Source organism: Prosopis cineraria, unplaced genomic scaffold, assembly GCF_029017545.1.
Source record: "Prosopis cineraria cultivar Desert tree isolate PC_DT_omini unplaced genomic scaffold, ASM2901754v1 PC4, whole genome shotgun sequence".
Taxonomy (NCBI): domain Eukaryota; kingdom Viridiplantae; phylum Streptophyta; class Magnoliopsida; order Fabales; family Fabaceae; genus Prosopis; species Prosopis cineraria.
Genome location: NW_026555335.1, coordinates 38,787,238 through 38,813,051, shown reverse-complemented (window position 1 = coordinate 38,813,051; position 25,814 = coordinate 38,787,238). Strand labels below are relative to the sequence as shown.

General features: G+C 32.5%; 1 protein-coding gene across 1 annotated transcript; it reads right to left on the bottom strand.

The window, feature by feature from the left end:
- Positions 1-14,337: 14,337 nt before the first annotated feature.
- Positions 14,338-16,800, bottom strand: LOC129309307 (bidirectional sugar transporter SWEET12-like). The gene is made up of 5 exons (XM_054950837.1): positions 16,585-16,800; positions 16,275-16,485; positions 15,525-15,689; positions 15,285-15,404; positions 14,338-15,055 (listed from the first exon to the last, which is right to left on the bottom strand). Exons 1-5 carry the CDS (start codon positions 16,662-16,664, stop codon positions 14,693-14,695), a joined length of 939 nt encoding a protein of 312 aa, XP_054806812.1. The 5' UTR covers positions 16,665-16,800; the 3' UTR covers positions 14,338-14,692.
- Positions 16,801-25,814: the final 9,014 nt, after the last annotated feature.

Here is a 25,814-nt window from a genome sequence, read left to right as displayed (position 1 = left end):
TACATTTTTTGGTTCCATGTGTCATAATATATGGCACAAAAACTTCTTTTCTTTGTTTTTCTTTTCTTTTGATGCCTAAGTGACTAGATAGATTCTACTTTGGACTTAAATTTATGGCTAAAACTACAATCAAAACACTTAATAGTCCCCTCTAATCATATACCAAATAAATCCTACTTGATTACCCTTAATTAGGTTAATTATTAGGGAGTTAAATTTCAAGATGTCACAAACCTGACCCACGAACCAAACACTAAGGCCACCCATGGTGATGGTTTTATAATTCCACGTGGAAGGCAAACATTGCTCTTCCTAAGGCACCCTTCTACCTATCATATGATCATGCAACCATGCATAAGGCATTGGCATGAATTTTCACCATGCATGGCATAATGCAACTAACCAAGCATATATATAATAACTTCTCATTTCACAATGCAATCATTTAACAATATAAATAGCATTTCCAACACAATTTACTTTAATAAATGCCACACTTGCATATATTTTTTAAACTAATTAAATAATTTATATTTGCATAAATCCATATTAATCATATTCACAAACAACAAAAGTAAATCTAACAAGTAATAGTAAGATATAAAATTATCCTAATTACCTCAAACCTATAAGAAATCAAAGGTTACCCCTACACTTGCTCCCGAGCTAGTAAATGAGCTCAAACGATGAGTGACAACTCTAATCTATAATTTAACAATAAAAATTGTCACTAATTATAAACTTAAACACCATTTTCAACTCCCAAAACTCACATTTTAACAACCCATATATCCAATTATAAGCTCAAAATTACAACCAATGAGTTTATTAACTCCTATTAATCTTATTGAGCTCCCATTAGCTTAATTAATAACTAATATATCATCCACTGACCCATAATCTTACTTACCAAAGTAGGTAGGGTTCATCCAAAACTTTAGACCTAAACTCATAACTTTATAAAATCTTTAAATCTAGGTCTAGTATAGATACTGATAGAGAGAGAGAGAGGGGGGGAGAGAGAAAAGCAAGATGCATAAGCATAAGCCATGTAATTTATAGCTTTTTGTTTCTCTATACTGAGATCAAATTCTTTCTCATGATATAACACATGTTAGAAGGCATGATGAGAGAGAGTAGTGTGAGAGAGTGTGGGGGCACAAAAGCTGGTTATGGGGCTGTGACTGTTCAAGATGTCAGAGAAGCTAGTCAGGAGCTATCAACAGAAGAAGAAGATGTGATTGCTCATAGTGTTAAGAAGACTCATCAATATGATGTAGTAAAGGAGAAGAGTTTGACTCTAAAGACTGGTAAGAATGGCTCCAGTATAGATGTAGAGTTGGAACAAAAGAGAGAAACTATCTATGGTGCAAAACTGTGGTCTCAAACCTCCTTTAGAGATATACTAATTGAGAAAGACTACTTAGAAGTGGAAGAGGATTTCAAAACCTTATTCTAGAATTCGCTTAAAAAAGAGGAGGAAGTCTCTCTTATGCTTTCAGAAGCCCAATAAAAAATCTTTGAGCAGATCCTATGAGTAGATATGTCGGATGAATAGTGGAAGAAGCTGTGTTTACCATGGAAAGATATACTAATTTTGACATTAATAGGGAAAAAACTATGTCTTGATGAATTGCGTAAAAGACTGGAAGCTATGCTTGGCTCGTCGAACTTCGAGTTGATTGATATGGCAAACAATTATTTTACTCTCAGGTCTAAAATAAAGCGCTCAGACTGAAGCTGTTAAATGAAGGTCCCTAGGTCATCCTAGGACACTACTTAGCAATACAACGATGAGCCCAAACTTCAATCCTTTCAATAATAAAGTACAAAAACTCGCCATTTGGGTTAGAATATCAATTTTGTCTCTCCATTGTTATACAAAGAATATGCTACGTGAGGTTGGGAGCAAGATTGGTAAGGTACTTAAGGTTGATAAGAACACGCTGGTTAAAAAAATGATCTTACTGTAAAAATAGAAAGAGGTAGGTTTGCTAGAGTCAGTGTAGAGGTTGATTTAAACAAGAAGTTGCACTCCAGATTTATTATCTGTAATCAAGTTTTTAACGTTACATATGAAGGGCTGGAAATTATATGCTTCAACTGTGAGAAATATAGGCATAAAAAAGAAGAATGTCCATTACTAAAGAAAGAGGAAATTCCAATAAAATTGTCAGTTGTCGGAGTGTTACCTGATATAAACTCCAGTAGCTCATTCAGGTCGGACAGAGGAGAGCTCAACCCTTTACAGATCCTGCTGGAAGAGGAGTACAGTGGTTGGATGCTAGAGAAGAGATCCTATAAACCTATATGGTCTAGATAAGACTAGGGAAGGAGGGAGAACCAGTACCAAGGATATCTGGGTTAGAATAAATCATCACAGTTATAAGTAAATAGGGCTCCTATCTCATGGTTCAGTGTACTGGATGAGGCGATGGAAGAAGGGAAGGTTGAGATTGCTACACCAGCTCCCATAAGAAAAGTTTATGTGATAGAATAGAGGTAGAAAAAGGGACAAAAGTTTGATCAAAGTCATGATAAGATGGGTAAGGATTTCGACAGGGAAAAGCTGGAAATGAAGTATTTCCTTTGGTCAAAGATCATGCCATGTCAATTAAGATTTTAAAAGAGAAAAGTATGCTCAGAAAGGAAGATAAAGAGGACTCAGAAGCACATGTAGACCAAGTCAATTACACAAGGGGCCCAGTTTTTAACTTTAAAGCCTCTGGGCTTTACAAAACAATAAGCCAAGATTTAGGCTTCAAAAAACCAAAAAGGCAGACTGGGCCAAGGAGACACCTTCACTCATAATTTGAAAAAGGAGAAATGAGTAAAGGCCCAATAGGTGAGGATAACCTCTTTAAGTTTAATACTTTAGCTTTCAACAATAGAAGCTATGTCGTCTTGGGCTCAAGAAGGAATAAGAAGGCAATTAGGTCTGGTAAAGGCTTACCGATTAAAGTTAGCAGACTTAAAAGAAGTATAGCCTCTAGACCAAAGGACTTATCTTCTATCTTGAAATGCACGAATAGAAAACATAATCTGGTGGAAGGCTCTATGAAAAAAAAAGGTGAGTTAAATTTAAATGAGAGGAATGATGTTACTAGAATATTGAATACCCAAATAATATAAGGATAGACTAGACTGGTACTGTGAATGAAAGGATACATCAGCAACCCAGGCCTCCAAATTACCTTCATAAGGAACTTGTTCCAATTTTAAACATGGATGGTGAAGTGGATTAATTTTTTGAGGTGGATGAAGAAAATGTACATGGTGAAGTCACAGTGACACTGGACATGGAGTTGGAGGGAACTTCCTGAGGCCCACAGGTTTCTACATTCTCATTCTCCCTTTTCCTTTATTAATTTATAGAAGTGCTAGCTTGGAATTATAGGGGAGTAGCTACCAAAAGCTTCCCCAATAAAATTAAGGATTTGTTAAGAGGAAAGGAAGTAAATATTTTGATTTTATTTAAAACTCATGTTAGTGGTGTTAAAGCAGATAGAATCTATAGGAATATTGGTTTTTCTAATTGGCTAAGGGTTAAAGCTACGGGCTTTTTTGGGGGTATTTGACTCTTATAGAATGAGTCTGTTGCTCAGATTAATTACATTTGTTCAAATACTTAGCTGCTACATGTACGGGTTCAAGATTTGAACACTAATATTTCATTTGATGTGACTTGCGTGTATGCTAAAACTAATCACTGTCTATAAAAAAATCTATGGGCTAGTCTACAAACTCTTAGCCACTATATTAATGGGCTATGGTTAACTCTAGGAAACTTCAATGCTTATTTATCGGATGAGGCAAACGTGGGGGTGCTGGTTTGAATTATGTGTCTATGAAGCAATTTGAAGAAGGGATTTAGAAAGCAAATCAAAGATCGGTTTACTTGGGAAAATGGGATAGTTAAGGAAAGAATTGATTGGGCATTTGCCAATAGGGAGTGGACTTCTGCTTTTCCTGACTTCAAAGTCTTTCATCTATGCAAGTTTGAATCAGACCATAGACCTCTTTACATTAAGAATTCTTCTCATCAACAAAGGCGAAAGGGTAAACCTATCTTTAGGTGTCAAGTTGCCTGGTTTCTAGAGGAGGGCTTTGTAGATGTGGTTAATCACTGTTGGAGTATCGGTAGCTGGAGCGAGAAAGTTAAAACATTTGATGTAACAGTCACACCCCCCTGAGCCTACTGCTGCGAGAGGTGGACTGGGCCGTGCCACCTCACGGCAACTAAGCCAGCTTTCCTCCTGGTAGTTCAGGAGTTATTCCCCGCACCCACTGTGCTAAGGGAGCCTTCCCAGGTTCGATCCTCCAACCTCTCCTATATAGCAAAATTGAGGCTGAACCTGGTACCATTAAGTCAAGTTGACTCAATGTTACTAGGTTCAGCCTCAACTTTGCTATGTAGGAGAGACTCAATGGTACCAGGTTCAGCCTCAACTTTGTTATGTAGGAGAGGTTGGAGGATCGAACTTGGGAAGGCTCCCTTAGCGCAGTGGGTGCGAGGAATAACTCCTGAACTACCAGGAGGAAAGTCGGCTTGGTTGCCGTGAGGTGGCACGACCCAGTCCACCACTCGTAGCAGTAGGCTCGAGGGGGTGTGACTGTTACATTTGAAGCAGCTACTGTCCAGTAGAATAAATCTAGGATTGGAAACATTCCTAAGAAAAAGAACCACCTGTTGAGGAAACTTGAGAACATTAATGTTGAAAGAAGGAGGAAAGACTTATGTTACCTTAAGCAGATTGAAGCAGACCTTTGGAAGGATTATACGGAGTTCTAGCTCAAGAAGAACTATTGTGGTATTAGAAATCAAGATGTAAATGGCTAAATTGGGGAGATAGAAATAGTAGATTCTTCTATGCTACTACTCAAGCCAGAAGAAAGAAAAATCATATGGAAGTACTCAAAGACGATTTAGGCAACTGGGTCTTTAATAATAAACAGTTAAAAAATATGGCTTTAGAGTATTATAAAAAGTTGTTCAAGTTTGAGTCTACACTCCAAACACCAGCAGTGTCTCAAAAAAGCTACCCTACTCTTAGTGACTCCGAGAGGGCTAATTTGGATTGTGAACTTATAGATAAAGAGATAAAACAAGCAACCTTTGATTTAGGTGATTTCAAAGCCCTAGGATTGGATGGCATTCAAGCAGTTTTCTACCAACATTATTGGGGGACTCTAGGGGCCTCGATTTGTCAATTGGTAAGGGAAATTTTTCAAGACCCTAGTAAAATTAAGGAGATCAATAGTACCCATATTATACTCATCCCTAAAATTGATCATCCTAAATGCATGAAGGACTTCCGACCTATATCTTTGTGCAACGTAAGTTACAAGATTGTCTCTAAAATCATTGCCAATAGAGTCAAAGGGTTAATGAATAAGATTGTTGGTGATCATCAGACCATTTTTATTGCGGGAAGATAAAGTAGTGACAACATAATCATTGCTTAAAAAGTCATAAATACCATGAAGCGAAAAGTAGGAAAAAAGGGTTTTGTGGCTGTTAAAGTAGACTTGGAAAAGACTTTTGATCGCCTTGGGTGGACTTTTATCCAGAGATGCATAAAAAATGTGGGATTTGGGGACAAGCTGTGTAGGATCATTATGGCATGTGTTAGCACCCCAGTGGCTAAAGTTCTATAGAATTGAGAGCCTACTTCAGAATTTGCTCCTTCCAGAGGTCTGTGATAAAGGGATCTACTATCTCCATTTATCTTTACCCTTTATATGGAAAAGTTGAGTCATATAATTGATTATATGATTACTAAAGATGATTGAAAACTGATTCATCTCATCAAGAATGGCCCTTGACTTTCTCATTTATTTTTTGCTGACGATCTTGTGCTCTTTGGTGAAGTATCTCGTAGGCAGATGGATACCATAAATAGCTGTATGTCTCTCTTTTGTGCTAGTTTTGGGGAGAAAATGAACAAAGAAAAAACTAAGCTCTTTATTTCTGATAATTTGAGCTTGCAGAAGAAGCAGTTGTTTAGTAGAAGATTAGGGCTTGGATTGACTATCGATCTGAAGAAATATCTTGGTATTCCTCTTATTCACAAAAAGGCTTCCAATATCTCTTCGTTCCTATTCTTGAGAAAGCGAGAAAGAGGATGTCGGGTTGGAAAAGTAAATATCTTACCTTTGTGAGAAGATGCACTCTTATTAAATCTGTTATCTCAACCCTTCTTTCTTACTATATTCAGACTATACTTCTTCCAACGGGGATTCTTAACAACTTGGAAAAGTTAAGTCGTGGCTTTCTCTAGGGAGACAGTGCTAAGACTCATAAATTACATCTTCTTTCTTGGGACATTCTACAGAAGAACAAAGATTTGGGTAGATTAAGCATTAAAAACTTGAAACATAAGAACAAAGCATTCTTGTGGAAATTGTGTTGGGGTTTGTTAACAAATGAGAAAGCTCTTTGGGTGCAAGTTTTAAAATCTAAATACAAGTGTGGTCATGGTGACTTTCCAAAGGTGAAAAAAAAAGAGTAAGGGCTACAATTACATGGAGAAGTATTGTGAAAGTTTGGGACTCCTTTCAAGATGGGCTTGGTAAATTCATAGGTTCGAGCAATAATATCTCTTTCTAGTTTGAGAGGTGGGTACCTAATAGAAAGCCACTGATTAATTATGTGGAGCAGGGCAGAGAATGCATTGACCCTAACGAGCGTGTAAAAGATTATGCTCTTCCTTCGGGTCGATGGGATTTTGTAAAATTGAGATCTTGGCTTCCGTATCATGTTGTGAACCTCATTTCTAGCTTGAGAGCCCCTTGTGAGGAGAGAGGAGAGGATTTTTTCTATGCACTCTAGTTATTCTGTCATTTTTGCAGGTAGGGAGGTTTATACAGTCCCCATTTGGCGCAACATTTAGAGATGGAGGATACCTGAGAAGATTAAAACCATTCTTTAGTTGATGGCACACGATAAAGTACACACAATGGAGCTACAGAAAAAAATAAGCCTAGATGTGGATCATCCATGCCCTTTCAGATGTTCAACCATTGAAGATTCTATGCATTTATTCAGAGACTATCCTCATACTATGAAATGGTGGAAGGAATATGTGTGGCCAGATGATATGGATAAGTTTTTCAGCTTAAATAGAAGGGAGTGGATATCATAGAACTTAAAAGCACAACTTGGTAATAACTTCACACAGTGTATCTCTTAGAATGCCTTTTTCGCTTATACTTATTGGAATATTTGAAAAGTTAGATGCAGGGCTGTCTTTCAAGCAGAGGAAAAAGACTCTATGGATGACCCTTTTGCTTTCCTCTTCAAAGTGGCTGCTGATATGAAGATACTTACTCAAGCTAGAAATTGTGAAGGTTTTCATTTTGCTAATAATCCTCATCATTCAAGGATAGATGCTATTAGGCTAGAGACAGATGGATATGTTCTCAGTGATGGGCGTAGTACTTGTGGTGGTATCATGAGAGATAATATTGGGAATTGGATTCTTGGTTTTAATCAGAAATTAGATCATGTCCCTGCTGGCATTGTGAAAATTTATGGGATTTTCTATGGTTCGGAATTATGCTGGAAGAAGGAATGTAGAGCTATGGAGGTTTTTTGTGATAGTGTGTAATGTATGCTATCTCGACCATCACAAGGGACAACCATAGTTACCATCCCTTTTATGACATTATACAGGCTACCAGAAGGCTTTTAATTAGAGATTGGAATGTTAATATCTATTTTTTGTATAAGAATGACAACAGGGAAGCTAACTATCTTGCTAAGTTAGCACATAGTATCCCCTGTGATTTTAACTTGTTTCATTTGCCCCCCTTCTAGATTTTTTTAGATTACTTGGGGGTCTTTTGTATTTCCTTTCTTGGGTCTTTTTTCCCCTGTTTGTATTTGTTTACTTCTTAATGAATGAAGTTTCTTACTCAAAAAAAAAAAATTTCTAGGTCTAGTTAGTTTAAATAACTCCTATTAGTCCCATTAGAATTAATGTGTTCAGACCCATTATCTCTAGGTCTAAAATTATCATCCTTATAGCAAAAACCCAAGCCAAAAATGCATAAGCAAAGATAAGGAAGAGCGAAAAGTAGATACCTTAGAGTCTTGGAGATTAAATCCTTCCAAAATGACCTTAAAAGCTTTCCCTAACAGACCACAATGCATTTCCCATCGCTCCCTCTCTATCTCCTTCTTCCCCTTTTCTTTATGTATTACATGAATGCAAACTAATATTTAAAATTTTTTTACCATTCGCTGTAGCGCATGGTGCTTTTAGGTGTGATAGATGGCATAAAATGGGCCAAACTATAATACTCAAGCTTTAGGCCTAGATGGCCCAAAGCATCTTTGGGCCCAATTCAACAATTGTATCCACAACAAGATGACCCAATAGCCATCACTAATGGTAATCAAATTAATTAACACTCAATGCTTATCAAATTGCCCTTGGTTAAATAATTAAATCTAAAAGTTGAAATTCATGATATTATAGGGAAATTATGGACTCATCCATGAGGGAGATATTTTTAGATTGTTTAAGTGTGAGTGAACTAGAGATGACGTCTGAAGTTCCATATTAAATGAAGTTAGACTTAATAACTAATATAAAATAAAAAAATGACCTATAAACTTGATATGTGAGGTTTTGATTTAAGATGTGGCATTATGCTGCTAGTCTTGCCCATTTCTTCTCTCCCCTCATTTTCAAGTTGTTGCTTTTCATTCATAACAAGTGATATTAGAGCTAGATTTTGCCAAATGGTATTGACCTAGTTGCAGCAAGGACTTGCATTCACCACACTATTTGAAGCTAATAAAATTGGATTGGCCCTAAAGTAGGAACTTGGTGTTTGGACTCCTTTTAATATAGGGAGCTTGTGAAATCATACTTGAGGAAAAAATTGTTGGGTTGACCAAGTGTGAGTGGACTTAAAATGATGATAAAGTTGGGTTTCATAACTAATATATAATAAAAAGTAATGACCCATAAACTCGATTCTTAAACTTTTAAGTTAAGATGTGGTGTCCTTCTATTAATCTTGCCCAATCTCCTTTCCCCCATTCTCAAGTGGTTGCTCACTCTTGCTTCCCGTTCCTAACAAATAATAATTTCACTAATTTAAAAAAAATCAGAAAATTCACTTTAAAACAATAAAACAATTAAAATAAGTTTTATAAATTATTTATGCACCCTTTTTAACATAAAATTATGGAAAATGGAATTCACTTAATAAATATCGTATCCTTTAGGAATAGAAAAATGTGGGTGTGTGATCTTTAACCATGTGGAAAGGACACGCGCAGTTTTGGGGTCTTCAGATAGAGGGAGAAAAGGCTTTCAGAGGAAAAAGGTTAAATAATTTTGATTTTTTCCTGCTGTTATCTTATATATTGTGCAATAAACAAATCATAATAGTCTCATATTTTTTAAACACTACATATATACATGACGTAAAAAGCGGAGAGAAAGAGCGTCACTTCAATTATTTTCAAGTGTCTTTATTTTTGGAAGGAGAGGATATGATATTTTATATGAGTGGTCATGCACGGAATGATTTTTAATAATTTATTTTCTTTATTTACATATGATGTTGTTACCCTCTTTTTTGTTTTATGCAAAGTGGCATTACAAAGTGATAAGAGTCCCTTGTCCCTCTATTTCGGATACTAAATCAAGTGAAAAAGCATATTCATGTGGTACCTACTTGCGATTTTCATGTATCCTGACGTAATAGGACATGATTTTCATTAAAGAAAATGGTCGAATCTGAGAGGATTAAAGAAAAAGTTGAATACAAGATCAGGTTTAGCTTTAATATGTATTATTGGCAGTGATGATGCAAGGGATCGAAAGCTTTAATTATTTTCTAAACAGTCCATGTAATATATGGTTATATAATATAGTGCAGAAAGCATTTCTCATTAATCAATATAGTAGCTTATATAACAGTGTACGTTTTCATGTTGCACGCTACTCTTTTCCCATAGTCAACACTATAATGTAATTATAGGCTAAAAAGTAGCAATTAGATAACACTTAAAAATTAATTGATGGGCAAATCATAGTGTGTAATCCAAGGTCAGCTTTTCACATTTATATATTTACTCATGACTGACTTGAGAATAATATGCTGAATCACATGCGATTCTTCTTTCTTTCTTTCTTTCTTTTTAATCTGATCGAAAGTGCAGATTAAAGGTATAAGTTTCGACATTAGTTTCTTACAGCCCAAACGAAGCATCAAAGAATTAATATGTAGTTTATAAGAAAGCGTCTATGTTTAGGAAATAATGCGATTAATTAAAAGTTTATTCGTAGTTGCAATCTTAATTACCCAATAACGACGAGCTACTTTTATTGTGATGGATGCGGAAAGTCTTGTAAAAATATTATACGCATGATTTAATCTCTCTATGTGTTTTATATATATGTATATATATATATATATATATATATGTATATATGTGAAGCTTCCCCCAATCTGAAAAAATGGCAATAGTACAAGTCATCCATCATTTGAGTTTTTTAAGAATGTTAAGTAGGTGAAATATTAAAAATTATACCCTTTCTTTTTCTATATTTTTTGTTCTCCTCTCCGTATTCTTCAACTAATTAATATTTATGCATAACCTTTAATATATATTAGTGTTAGATATGAGAAGCGACAGCTTAGAAAAGGAAAAGAGAAAAAATGGACAAAGAGAAGTGGAATGATAACACATCTTAATTCAAAACTCAAGTTAATTAACAAGTTATTTTCCCTTATTTTATATGATTTATTAAGCCTATCTTTTAATCAATGCGTAACTTCCCATATTGTCTTAAGTATACACATATTTGGCATCCTAACCATTAGATTCACAGTCCCCGAGCCACCTCGCTTCTTTGAAATTAATTAAAAAAGTTCGAATTAAGAGGTGAATATCTTAATTTCCTGTTAACGATTCGTCATGCCATTAATATCACTTTATGAATTGAAATAATATGCTTCCATTATTATATATTTTGGTATGATTTTGGTTTTTTTTTTCCCACTTGAAAACACAGCGCTTTGTGTTGCTTCGCTTATAATTATTATCAATATCAACTATTGCGTTTCTTATAACACAATTTTGAAAGAATTGGGTGAATATGGGGACTAATTTTCAATTCCTGAATAACTGCAATAATTTCTGTTTGGAGACGTAAACTCAGCAGGATGGAAAGCTAGCTAGATTATTTTAGGAATATCTGTTATTTAAAGAATGATGCTTAATCATGCAAAAAGGATGAAGGATCCATTAATTATACTTATTGAGTGGCCTTCAAGCTTAATTAAAATATTAGCATTTCTAGAAGGCGTTTGGTGGAAAGAAATTAATGAAATAAAAAATTTAAAGGGATGGTATCTTTATCAAATAAATGGATAATCTTTACTTATACCTCTAAAAATAATGAGAAGGACAAACACTACGCATTAATTGATATTAAAACAATATTATAATACAATTTGCTTTGTTTTTTTTATGATAGAAATTTTTTTTTGAAATATATAAATGATAATGAATTCTTGAAATATCATAATTCTTGTCAAGCCTCTTATGGACCTTTTTGACATTAATGATTTTTGGTGAAATTACCAAAATACTCTTAGTCTAAAATAAAAAATATATACAAGAAAAGTTGTAATTCCTTATTCTGTTTTGATCATTGTCAAAGAAAAAGTAATCATTGCTTAAACATTTTATTAAGGTTAAAGATAAAAAATTTAGGGGTGAGAATAGATCAGGCCCCAATAGGAGCTTATAACCTAACCTACTTCAGATCCAACCTAGCTTATTTACTAAATGAGCTTACACCAGGCTTAAGCCTTTAATTAAATCTATTTAATTAAATATACTAAGGTTATTTTTTTAAGGCTTAGATGAGCCAATAGGCCAACCTATTTACACACACACACACACATGTGTGTGTTATGTAATATATCACAAACACATTAATTTAACTATTTGATTTTTTAATCAATCTACTTTTTTTATTTTTAGTTATATTTTCAATCATATTAAATTTAAATAGTAACTCTAATGTTGTTACTTTATTATTATCTTGTATTGTAGTTGATAAATTGATAAATCAAGTTATATATTATATGCTATAATAGTCCTAAAATATATTAGGAAAGAGAGGAGAGAGGTGAAGAAATGAGAAACTCTAAGGCTATTTATTAATGAAAATCATTCCAACATTCCCCATAAGGATTTTAATTATTAGGAAGTTGCATAAAATAGACAAAATATTCTCAAATCTCAATTCTTATATAATGTCAACTTGGGTTTGGATTTAATATTAAGTTATTATTTTTCTTTACTAAGTTGTAATTGTACAGAATTTGGGATTTGTTAGCAATTTATACATCTTATGGGACTTTAAGGTATTAAAATCGCTGCGTGGGATTTGTCAGTAATTTTTCCTATTTATAGTAGTCATAAAAACATGAAAATAATAATTTAAAGGGTTAAAAGGCACAAATTTTCCATGGAAGTTTTTTGTCAAATGCATCTAGTATCCTTATTTTTTTACTGACACAATATTATCTTGAGGGTTTAATAAAATAATGCAATGTTATCCTAAAATAACATTTGATCAACATATTGACCTTTAATTGAAAATTTTGACTAGGGTTAAAGATAAATTTTGCCCTTAAAGTTTTTCTAAAAGAGCAATTAGTATCTTAAACTTTTTATTAAAATGATGTTTTTGGGTTATTGATGTTCAAATCATAAGAAAATTCTAATAACCCATTACCATTGTTAAAAATGGTTCATTAATTTTTTTAGATTTTGATGTGAAGTTTTACTTGAGATTATTTGGATGAAAAATTAACTCAACTCTGAGCACTCCAGAAACATTCTCTTAAAATCTTGACTTGCCCTTATTTTATCCATGAGCAGATTGTCTCAACTAGCATATGCTTAAAAGCAAACTTGTTCAGACTTCTCTATTGGCGCAACATAAACTAGCCTAAATTTGGACTTAGAGGTGTTTATGTAATTCAACCTAAATTCTTCCTTTTATTTTGGGTAATAATGAGTTGTTGAATTTTCTTCTAATTTAAAAGTTAATAATTTAAAAATATTGCACTTATCAAAAGTTTAAGATACAAAATACTCATTTAGATGAACTTTCAAATAGGTAAATTCTTTATATATAATCTATTTCAAAACAAACTTTTGTTGTTAATATTATTAACACTTTAAAATTTATTTGTTTTGAATTAATTGAATAAAACTATATTAAATGTAAAACATTAAATATCTACGTCTTTTCCTTAAAAAAATAGTCAACATAACTTTTGAGCTGATGTCTTGACATTTTAAAATTTATAATTAGTGACGAAACCTTGAGATCATTAGGGTTGGAAAATAATATTAAATATATAAGGATTATAGTCATTTTTACTTCTTAACTTTATCAAAGATTATTAGGCACCATAAAATTAATTATGAGTTAATTTTATTCCTAAACATTAAAGATTCACTCTCTTATCACCTTATCATTATCTCACCATTTGTTTGCTATTAGTGGATTCCACATTGCATTTTTTAATATTATAAAATATTGGGTGAAGGGTCATTTTTGTCCATCAAGTTGACCCGAAAGAGTTAGAGTATGATTTAAACTTAAATATTTTATGATAAAACATTAATAAATGTAATGCGGGACTCATTAACAATGAATAAACAATGAAAAAATGACAGGTAACAAGTAAGAGAATATTTAATATTGAGAAATAAAATTAATTTAAAGTTAAATTTATGATGTTAAATGACCATTTAAATAAAGTGGAGAGATAAAAATAAATTTTAACCCAATATATTATTAGCAGACACTAGCCAGCTTGGAAAGCAGCGTGTGTGACCACTGGTGGAAAGAAATTAAGATACGAACAAACATCAACCAACCACTCCTACAATCAAGGGATCTCATCAAACCATAAGTCACCCCATGCCTACACCACGTACATCATTTTTCCTCGCTTTTCCGATCACTTTTCCCACTTCCCCAACACTTACCCAACAACTTTCCCCTCCCTTGATTAGACCTTTGCCACCACCTCCCTCCAATCTCCACAACCCCTTTCCCTCTACAGACTAGTTCGATTCTAAAAATACATTAGAGTTTGAGCATCTCTTTAGATTTAAAAAGCATATACAATTGTATTTATAGATTACTCACTAACACCCCATATATTGACAACAGAATTTTAACAACCAAAGTTATAGATTATTGATTAAATATTTATCAATTGAACTAATCTTTTGTTTTTGTTGTTTTCCACGATAAAAATTGTACAATAACAAAAAGCTAAAAGAAAAAAAAGGTGGAATTGTATTCAACATAATCAGAATGATATCTCTACCTTGCATATCCGGCGCCTGCGATGTAGGCTGCTGTCAATGATATAACAAGATTTTACAACAACTATTACGTATTATTATATATAACTTAAACCCTACAAAATGAAATATAACTAAGAAAAGATCATGAAAATGGAACCATATTAATTAATTAGCTACACCATCCGTGGCCTCCCCCGATTCAGGCTTTAACAATTTCACACGAAAATTCCAGAGCCCATGCGGTGCGGTGATGGCCACAGAGACAGTCTCAAAAGAGTCCTGACAACACGCGCTCGCGCGTGCATATGTCCTTTTCCCTCCTTAAACTTGGCAAGTCACCATCTGCTGTGGTGGTATTTCAATAATGGAGGGTTCGAAGACCGCTGGTCTGGCTTTGTCGTCCATGTATGTTTGATCTTGCTTGTTATTTTTAACCTGCTCTTTTTGTTCCTCTTCTTGCTTTTCTTCTTCTTTCTTCTGATCTGTGATCTCGATGGTCACCACTTCTTGTTTCTCCTCCTCGCCGACATTCTTGGTCTCGTTAATTACCTCACTTTTTTTTTCATTCATTACTTCGCTTCTCTGTTCTGGGAGCTTCTCGTCTTTCACCGGCTTGTTCTTTCTGTACATTGCATACAGAACCATCTGTACGATCCCAAACGAGAGCCCTACTACGTTAGGGAGCTGTCCACACATAAAACCAAACTCAGAATATTATTTTATATTTTGTGAAAAAAGAAAAATCGCATTCAAAATAATTGAGGCCGGACATTATTAATTTGACCTCCAGAAATTTTCTGAATTTTCTCGATATCTTGTTTTTTGTTGTTGTAATATTTATACCCACAAATTTGGGGAAATATATCCAAAATAATTAAAGAGTACAAACCAAACAAGAGTTCTAGAAACTTACAGTGACATAGATGTCCTTGAGGGTAAGTCCATACAAGAGCCACACCACAGCGCTGACTGTTAGGAGAACCGAAAGAGGAAAAGGCAAGAACTCTACGCTCTTCGTCCGAATGACCACCCTCTGAAAGTTAAAATTAATTAACAATCCAGATTCATAAAACATCTCAACAAATAATATATTATTAGCAGCAACTTCGATGCAGGATATATAATAAAATAATGATGAATCAAAAATACTTACGATAATGCTCAAAGGGGCTGCAAAAACACTGGTGGCGAAGACCACGCAGATCCATCCCAGAAGCTTGACACGAGCAGCTTCTCCTTTGGCTAGTAAATGTGTTAAGAGCACAATGACACAAAATCCCCCGAAGTTCAACAATAGAATCAATCTTAATGTGGACATCTGCGAGAGAGTTCAATCATATATTAATCAAAACCTCATGATGAGGGAACTAAGAAAGAGCCACATAGAGAGATACTCTCTCCAGTCAGAATCGAGGACACTCTCAACCGATTTACACATTTTAAAAAAAGTTTTTTTGTTATATCATGAGAAAATGAAATTTTTTTATTCTTAATTTTAAATAATAATATACTTCTTTCAATCCTCATTATAAAATACTTTTAATTATTTCACATATTTTGAAAAAAGTCAGTTTTTTTTTGGGTATTATAAAAGAGAGATGTATTTTTATTTTTACCTTTAACTTTGAATAATAATATAACTACATTAAATATTTTTATGCTAATCAAAAAGGGACAAAATTAAAAAAAAATTGTTTAATTATTAAAAGATGTCATATATTTTAGATCAAGAATTATTTTTAAATGATATCTTATAAATAAATAAGACCGAAGGAAATAACTATATTAAATCCCTTCATGATAATAAAAAAGATAAAATTAAAAAAAATGATTTAATCATTATAATGTATTAAAAATTACTTTTAAAAAATATTCTGTAAACAGGACAAGAAGGAGCACGCACCCTAGCTTTCTTGGGACAGTAAGTGATGTAAATGGCGAGGTAAATGGTCTCGATTACGCAACCGAACGCATTGATGGTGATAAGGAGCGTCTCTCCCGTTTTCACGGACGCATAGAATAGCCATAGCATTGCACTGAACAGTGCTGCTATGTATGGCACCGATTGAAACCCTTCCGTCGTTTTCTTCTTACATACTCTATAAAATGTCGGTCTGCAACACGCACCAACGTTGCCTCTCCAACATCAGTACACTTCCACAACAACGAAATAACAAGAAGATATGTCTGCAAAACTAAGTATATATGCTTACACTGGCGCCAGGAAGCACAAGAAGGAGGCAGCGTTACCGAGAAGCCCGAACACCAAAACTAATGGACCGTGATGAGCCATGGCCTTGGAAGTTTATAACCTTTTCTCTCTCAGTAATCTCTCAAAGGAATCAAGGGAGAGAAGGAAGGTTTGTGAAGCTAATTTGTGGAGAACTCTCTCTCTCTCTCTCTCTCTCTACATGTGTGTGTTTCTGTGACTGAATGAAACATGAGAATGAGAGAGATATATATAGAAGAGTTTGGGGACATGCATGGGAATGGGATAGGCATGGTATGTGTTATTTGCATGGACAATATTGAGATTTGAGACTAAATGGAACAAGTGATGATTGAATTCCTAGAAGTTGCTTTCTGGGGAGGTGGGGTACACAAAACTCATGCACCCATGGAGATGTATATCTTAAATTGCCAACTCATCGCATTATTGACGTATAATAAACAAGTTGCTGCAATGTAGTTCTACAATAATGACTTGGCCCACCCCAATTGATCACTTAACCCTGCGTATTACGTGCCCAAAATGTTTTCCCCCACTCCTCCCTCACGTGTCCTTTCCCTTCTTCTTCATTTGCTTCACCCTTGGCCCCTTCCATTATTCTTCCCAGTGTTTTCATCCCAGCATATTGGAGGATTTTTTATTCACTTCTTTCTACCTTAATTATTCATATATATTGGAGGAAATATACTCTTAATTATATTTAGAACTGTGCAATATTTTCTAGAATCTTGTTGCGCGCACACACGTATATGTACGTATGTATGAATATATGTATCTATGTAAATATTCAATCCCAAGAAATTGTGTTAAACTCCACTCCAATTTTAAGTTTTTGGCCAAAAATTAACATAAATTATGTATTTAAAAAAAAATAACTGTGTGACATAATTTAAAAACAAAATCAGTTCAGGATAATAATTTTATTTGAAAATAAAAAATTGGATTAAAATACTTTTATATTTAATAAAAATAAGGCTCTATTAATTATTTTTCGCAAGTGAAAATCATAAGTTTATGAGAGAGAACTTAAACAAATTGTGATAAATATTTGTTCACATTCATGACTTTGCTTATAAATTTAAAAAATAAATTAGTAATTTTTTATATATAAAAACGAAGTACTTTATAACGGCTGAAAATGCCTCCCCGTGTGAATCTAGTACATGTGTATGTTTAAACGTTCAAGAAAGCACCCATCTAAAAAGTCAAAAAGTAACGACTCATTGTGCATAAATAGTAAATGAGTACCATTGGACGGTGACAAGCAACGACACCTTTCTACCGTATAATTAATAGTACATGAGTAACCAATGAACGGTGACAAGCAATCTTATTTTTATATGTTATTAAAAAATATAGTTTTAGATTCTTACACTTTATTTAAATTTTATTATAAATTTTTATATTTTTTTAATATTTTAAATTTTTTAATTTTTATTTTTTAATATTTTAAATCCCTATAATATTTTTTATAGAAAGATCTAAAATACAAAAAAAAGTATATAATATTGACAAAAAATCAGGAATCTATAACAAAACTTGAGTAAAATATAGGGATTTAAAGTTATATTTTTCATATATTATATCAATACTATCATTTCATCATTTATATTCCAAATTTAAAGACATGCAGTCTCACATCTATTACCAAAAACATAGACAACAAGATTGTTCATCATAGGTGTCCCATCCCAAAAAATGACTTAAACTTAAATTTTATCCAATTTCCTATCCCATTTTAAAAGCCCTCTCGTCCTAGTAGGAGTCAGAATGGGATTGAGAAATTCGATAACCACCCTCACTTGCTTTAGTCACATTTACTTATATCTTCAATTGAGTTTTAATACATAAACAAATAAATATAAGGACATGAGTCACTCAAATACAAAAGCCCCGTACACATATAGGCTATTTGGTTTGAGCCTATTATAAACTTAAATTATAATAGGCAATAACAACTAAGCATAGACTTAAAAAATAAACTCATTAAAGTATTTGAATGGCAACAATTCGGATTTGCATTTTTAATTTCTCAAATCAATATCAATAATTATAAGAAAACATCTTGCAAGTTGTTTGGCCACATTGAGTATCACAGAATAATACAAAATTAAATAAAGTAAAAATAAACAAAAAATATAAACAGATAAACAATAAAATGATATAATGATTAATATATATACACAAGCATAAAAAGGAAAATGTATATAGAGTATTGGGATGGGACAAGACTTCTGAAAGGGTATCCCACTTCTTGTCCTGTCCTGGCCCCTTCTCTATTGTGTCTTGATTTTTTAGGCTATGACAATCCCGTCTTGATATGACTAGGATAGGTATGAGTTAATTGAGATAGATACAACTCTAAATGCCCCTACAAATTTTATGTTGATTATCACATTATTTGTTTAATTGACAGTGTAGCTCAATATAAATTCATATATATATATATACACACTGTTCATGCCAAAAATCATTAGAGTTCAAATTAAGTTCACTTTAAGTTTTATACGGAGATAGAATGTAATAAGAAATTCGGAATTATTTTTTAATCTCTTGGACAAACAAGACTAAAAGAAACTTACGATGAAAAGCTAGACGGAATTTCTTTTTTACTTCTTGACAATTTAAAACGGTATTCATAGTGCGATTAAAGGCCTCGAATTTTGTGTGCATTTTATTAAAAAAATATCTGCTTAAAATAATGGTAAACTCCAATAAAATTAAACAAGCGGGTTAAAATATTCGAACGCCGGTAGTGTGTTGATCACATTTCAGGAGCATTTCGATGCACGGTGGAAGCCGCCAAAAGCCTGTGGCCTAATCACCCCCACTAATAATAACAAAACTTAAGCTATGATTTAAATGGCACACCAAAGTTGACACGTGTAATTAATTAACTAAGATGCTAGACCAAATCACTGCGGTTTTTAATGGGATTGCAACTGTGCCGTAGTGGGGTGATTCACGTTATAAATTGTCAGAGCAATCTGATATTGCGGTCTATCTCAGACGTCTTTTGACTCTTCACGCGTGGACAGTGGAATCAAAGTCGATCTGTTGACGAGACCACGTGTCAACCTTTGATTACTGGTCTCCTCCATTTCCGCTTTAGTATAACCTTAAATGGTGTTCCTTTTGAACCTGTTTGGCTCGGCAGTACAATGGATAGGCTCTTTAGCCATTTAGAAAATACATGCAAGAGGAAAAAGTGAGAGTTTTTTTAGCCCCTGGTAGGTATAATTGGAGATCGATGCGAGTGGTAGGTTAAGGCAGACATGAGACCGAGGCATGACGATGAAGAGAAGATAAGGAAAAAGATAAGATTGTAATTTTATTCTCATACCATGATACGTTACAAGTGACAACATTTATGATTGCCTTACGTTTTTCTTCAGATATGGTACTAAAATCTAATTTTTAGTTATGATTGATTATTGATTCATAAATATATGCGATGAGGGGTATATCATTATCTTCTTAATATATCATTTTCTTCTTAATGTAGTTTAATAATTTTTTAAATATATAATAAGAATGGTCATGGATCACTCGCATATAATCAATCATTAGGTGATTCTTGCTTATCTACCATGATCAGCATTAATTGTGTCTGGTCCTCGTATGAGAATTGTTAAATCGCTTGGGAAATCAGATATTTTTTGGCCATAACAAGCTTCAGGGTTTTGCCCCCTCATGTGCGTGCACGTGTGATTATCTCCTTTATTTTTTAATAACACTTTGCAAATAAACTGATGCTTTAATCGTCAGACCTAAAAAGCTGGAGTTAACGACATAATTTTAAATTGCATTAACAAATTTATTACATGAAATACTTTTAATAATACATGTTCTTCGCATGCATGCTTGGCCGAGGAAGCTAAGTAGGTTATTTCCACAAAAGATCATAAAGGTTCAGATATTACGGTCAAGGCTGTGCTATATTATTTATGCACGTGAAATAATAAACTAATTAATTAACCGCTCATAAAATTATTGGTATAATGAAATTAAATTCAGGAGGATTTTGAAAAATGTAGCTGAAAGTTAATATATTGAATTTCACATTTCCAAGAATTTACTGTAGGGTAAACTTGAGAATTCATACAATTAAGAATTTATTGTTTTGTTGTTGTTGTTGTTTTGTACTAACAAAATAAATCGATCTATTATGCCCTTATTTTATTTTACTGATCATCAGCGTTGTATTGAATTTTTAAAATTAGTTAATTAAGGTTAATTAAACAACAAGAAATAATGTTAACTTGAACTCTTTAAAAAGACAAATAATTGTTTTTTAAAATTAAAAAAGGACAACTCAACAGAAGCGTAGGGAGAGTATGAGATACTCATCCATCGATGAATCATTAATTAATTATTTATATTTTTTACCAGGAAAAATAATGCTTTATAAATTTCAATCTTGGTCAGGCATGAAGATCTTACAAGTTCATAACAATCCAGTCTTTTTTCCTTTAAGGTTTAAGTAATTTTGTTACTGCAATTATTCATCGAGTCTAAAAGTAATGTAATAATAAACTAACCTAATTAATAATGTTCTCTGCTGAACAATGGAACAAATCACTTGTATATTAAATAATCAAAAGTAACAAGCTGCTATGGTGCAGTAAGATTTTTATGTTAGAGTCACTCAAGTTGATGGTTATAGTTAGCAAACCTTTAAGACTGATAATTATAATTAAATAAGGATTTAAATCTTTTGAAGTTGTAATTGGTAAATTTTTGTAATTTTTTTAATGGAGAGAGAAGATTTTATATTTTATAAAAAATAATAAAATGGGAGAAAATACTAAAAGCAATAGAAGAAAACTTCACCTAAATTCATCAATCCTAATTTCAAATGAAGAATGTAAATGCCGCATACTAATTAATGGGGTAAGCAATATCCGCCAATTGCAACAGAGAAAAGCCTAAGCATCACAGTTAAGCTATATAATATTCAATTTAATTAATTCATTAATTAACTATATGTTGCTCTACGTACGTATTAATATTCTTGTACGTACGGGAGCTTTTTTAATTTGCAAGAGTTATCTTGATTCAGGACTTAAATTCAGGTTAACAGTGCCAAATAATAAATAAATGGCACTTTAAAAAAAAATCTGAAGTGTGTAAATTAATTAGAAAGGAAAGAAATTATTGTTAATTAACAATGATCAAGAGTGGCCCCCGATGAGTACCTCAGCTTTCCTTTTACTCTTTTAGGATCGTTCGGCGAACTAACCCACCACTTTTCGAAGTTGAAATTCATCATATCTCTAACAAAACAGTGTTCACATTTTTCAAAAATGATAGTTACAGCCACAATACCAGGAGACATCGCCGACATTTGTCTGTGTTAAGTGTTTTACATATGTATACCTGTTAATTTTCTACTCCCTTAAAAGCCACGCAAACAACATTAAACACGGGACATCCAAATAAACAAATTAATGCCTTTTTAATTTTTCATTATTATGATGTTCAAGTCTGAATGGATGTGAGCCCATATAAGTTCAGTAAATAGTATATAATAAAGTGAGAGGATGTATAAACCTAGAAAAAAGATTCTCTCTTGGTGAGTTGCCTGCTAGTAATAGATATTTCACAAGATGAAACCTAAAGAGAAATGTTGTTGATATTTTTAACATGGCAGGGAACTTGAGAAAAGTATCCGGAGTGAATCATTGCCTATAAATTTAAGTCTTAATATTTTGAATTATGACATGGCAGTTCTACACTATTCTTCCTCTAGTTATTCACTAATTTCCCTTATTTTTGAGCTTAGTTTGTCGCTTCTCATTCCTGACATTTTCATCAAGTCGTTAAATTTATAATTTTAAGATAAGCTGATTTAATTATTTTAACTAATTAAAAAAAAACCTCTCTATTGAATCGATATGAATTTAATAATAAATATATAATAGGATGAAAATACCTATATACAAATTTAAGTATTAAGATTTTGGTTTTTCACTATTGGTTTAGTTGTTCTCTTGCGGTGTTTTTGGGCTCGTCCTTGACATTTTTGCCCAAGAACACTTTTTCTTTTTGTTACAGCTCTTCCATGATGAATCTAATAGTAGTATTTTGCTTTAATCATTCATATTAATTTGCAATCATGTTTGTTAACGGTAAGTTTGAATCTAATACATGCTTTAATCATTTTCATGAATTAATTTGTAATCATTTAAAATAAATTCCTGCATGTGCCGCAAGTAATTTATATATTTGACGATAACATGTCTCCATGATGAATCCCACATGATGAATGAACCTCATAAAGACAAAAAGTCAAAAAGAGAGTCGCGGGGTTCTAATTTTACAAAGTGGTATGCTGCCAGACCAAATAAATTCTGATTGAAATTTATTTATTATATATAAATATTTAAACGTGTGGATCAAATTGCATGAAGCTTTCGGATTAAATCTCCTTCACCCGACGTAGATATATGATTGATTGATTTTTTCCCGAAATAATGCATAAGTACATACAAACGCCCAAATACAATATAATGGTCCTGCATGACTATTGCTTTATGTTTATATATGAGGCTTCTTTTTATTATTATTATTATTATTATTATTATTATTATTATTATTATTATTATTATTATGTGGTTAAAAAAGCCTAACAACATAGAGGGACACCTGGAAATCGCTGGAATCTCAACAAATGTCAGGTTAATATATGAATACGGGTTCATCAAAAAAAAAAAAAGTGAATATAGGATTTTGATTGAAGAAAATGAACCAATCCGATGTTGCTAGCTCAGATTGGAACCCTTTAATTTGTCTTTACGCCCACCTTCTTTGCCTGTATTTGAATGCCACGTCCATACATGAATCCAGCTTTTCATCAATAATTATTTGGTGACGTGGAATTTGGATAAATGTTTATTAGGGAATATGCCTAGGTTAATCGTCGCAGCTATGTAAGTTAATAAATATAATCATCACTAAAAATTGTATAATATTGTAATAATTCATAAAACGGATTCGTAGACTGTTGATTTAATTGTTAAAAAAATTAAATGTTTTAATTTAAATACTTCATTTTAAAAATATTATCTATATTTTTATTTAAATTTTAATTATAACTTTATTATGTTAATGCCAACAACATCTGATGGGTAGGTTTATGTTTAGCCCAAAATAAAAAAGGAAGAAAGAAAGAAAGAAAGGCAGGTTTATAAAGTCGTGAATTCGTATGGTTAACAATAAATCATGAAGTTTAGATGAAAATCATCAAAAGAATGAACTTCTCAATTTTTTTAAATAGCCAAAAAAAGAGAGAATGTAATTCAATATATATATATATATATATATAATTATGATTTATTTAATGTTAATAAATTGAACCTTTTGAACGATAATTGGATGATGGAAATTTGTCAGGGAATTTCAAAATTATTATAAAGCATGTGCACAAGCATTAGTACAAAATATAAAATTTAAAGAGTACTTTCTACATTGGTTGAAAGACAAACGATGTAGAAAGTTAAAACGATGACATTTTTATAATTTTAATAACGCATATTATAATTTTTACATCAAGTAAAAAGACAACCGCTGTTAAAAATACTTTTTATAGTGGGTATCTATGCATCTATAACGTGTGAGAGTCACCCACTATAGAAATATTGATTTTCTACAGTGGGTGCAACCCACCCGCTGTAGAAACAATTTTCTACAGCGGGTGGCAGCCACCCGCTTGGGAACTAACTGAGACTGAAAGTCCCCTTTTACCCCAAATTGCAAAACATCATTTGTTAAAGGATTAATAACTAGATTCTAAATTGTTGTATGAATAATATTATAAACTTTAAACACTTGAGATGTGTAAATTTTTTTTTTAATTTTTATATTCTGAATGTTTGAAACTTTATCATTAAGTTCAAGAAAACAACTGTTATTTTTAAGGGTGACTATGTCTTATAATTATAAAAGTAATGATTATTTTTTTAACTAAATGATAAAGACTCATACACTTAAAATTTGAAAATTTTTTTGAGCAAACACTTAAAATTTAAAAATTAAAAAAAATTTACACTCCTTAAAAGTTTAGAATATTATAGATTTATAATCTCCATTCACCCTTTTAAAAAATTGAAGATAAGTTCTTTTCACCTTTTTGATTCTTGAAATTTGTCATAGTACGGGTCAGATCGACTGTCGTATGAAAGATCCTACGGTGCCTTTTTTTTTTTGGGGGCGGGGGAGCAAAATCTTAGGGTACTTTCACCGTCAACAAATTTAACAAGCAATCAAATAATTCAGAGGCTGCCCGACACAGAGACATTTTATCAGCATTAATTATTTTTTTATATTTACCATGATTAGCACTATTAACATCTGAATAGTCTCTTATTATGAGTTTAGATAATATATTTGAAAAGAAGTAATTAGCCAAAAATAATGAAAAAATATATAAAAATGTAACTTCTGGTTCTATAATGATAGTATTTTCTGTTGTTTCCTGCATAATTAGAGAGTTTGAAATAATTTAATTTTAATTATAAATAAATTAATTTGTTGTGTGATGACATGAGGCTGAGGGTCAAAAATGACAATAAAGTACTAGGATGGACGCATGCTGAAATTTTCACCATCAAGCAAGGTAAAAACAGAGCTTTTTATGAAGAGCAGTGACTATTGCAGGTATATGTAAATGTAACAGCATCATTAATTATTAACATAAAATATCAGTACTTGCTATGTGTTTTTTTCAAGGATGGGGAAGAGGGAGGGACCCTGGTGGCCAAAATCAACATGAAGCCGAAGCTAAGGTCGTCCTAGTGACAGCCACGGAATGATGGAAATATATCATTTTATGACTTGTGACCTTCTAAATTATTTGAAGCCACTTGGACCATTGAGACGCCGCCACACATTATAAATCATTTCCGGGTAAAAATCCCTTGTCAAATGAAGTTGTCTGCCAGCTAAAGCTAAACTAAGAGCCCAGCTAATGCCACATCATAAATATCCTGTTCACCATAACTAATGGATAATTCTAGAAACTTTAATAATCATGTGAAAACAAACTTGTACTATCACCAAAATTAGTGATAAATGAGGTTGATCCTCACCTTAACTCAATAACATGGTCTCTATTGTTGTTGAGGTTAATCAAATATTTACTCCCCCTCCTTAATTATTATAAAAAACTTTAATTATTTAATTGAAATCAAAGAATTACACGTAACTCATTAA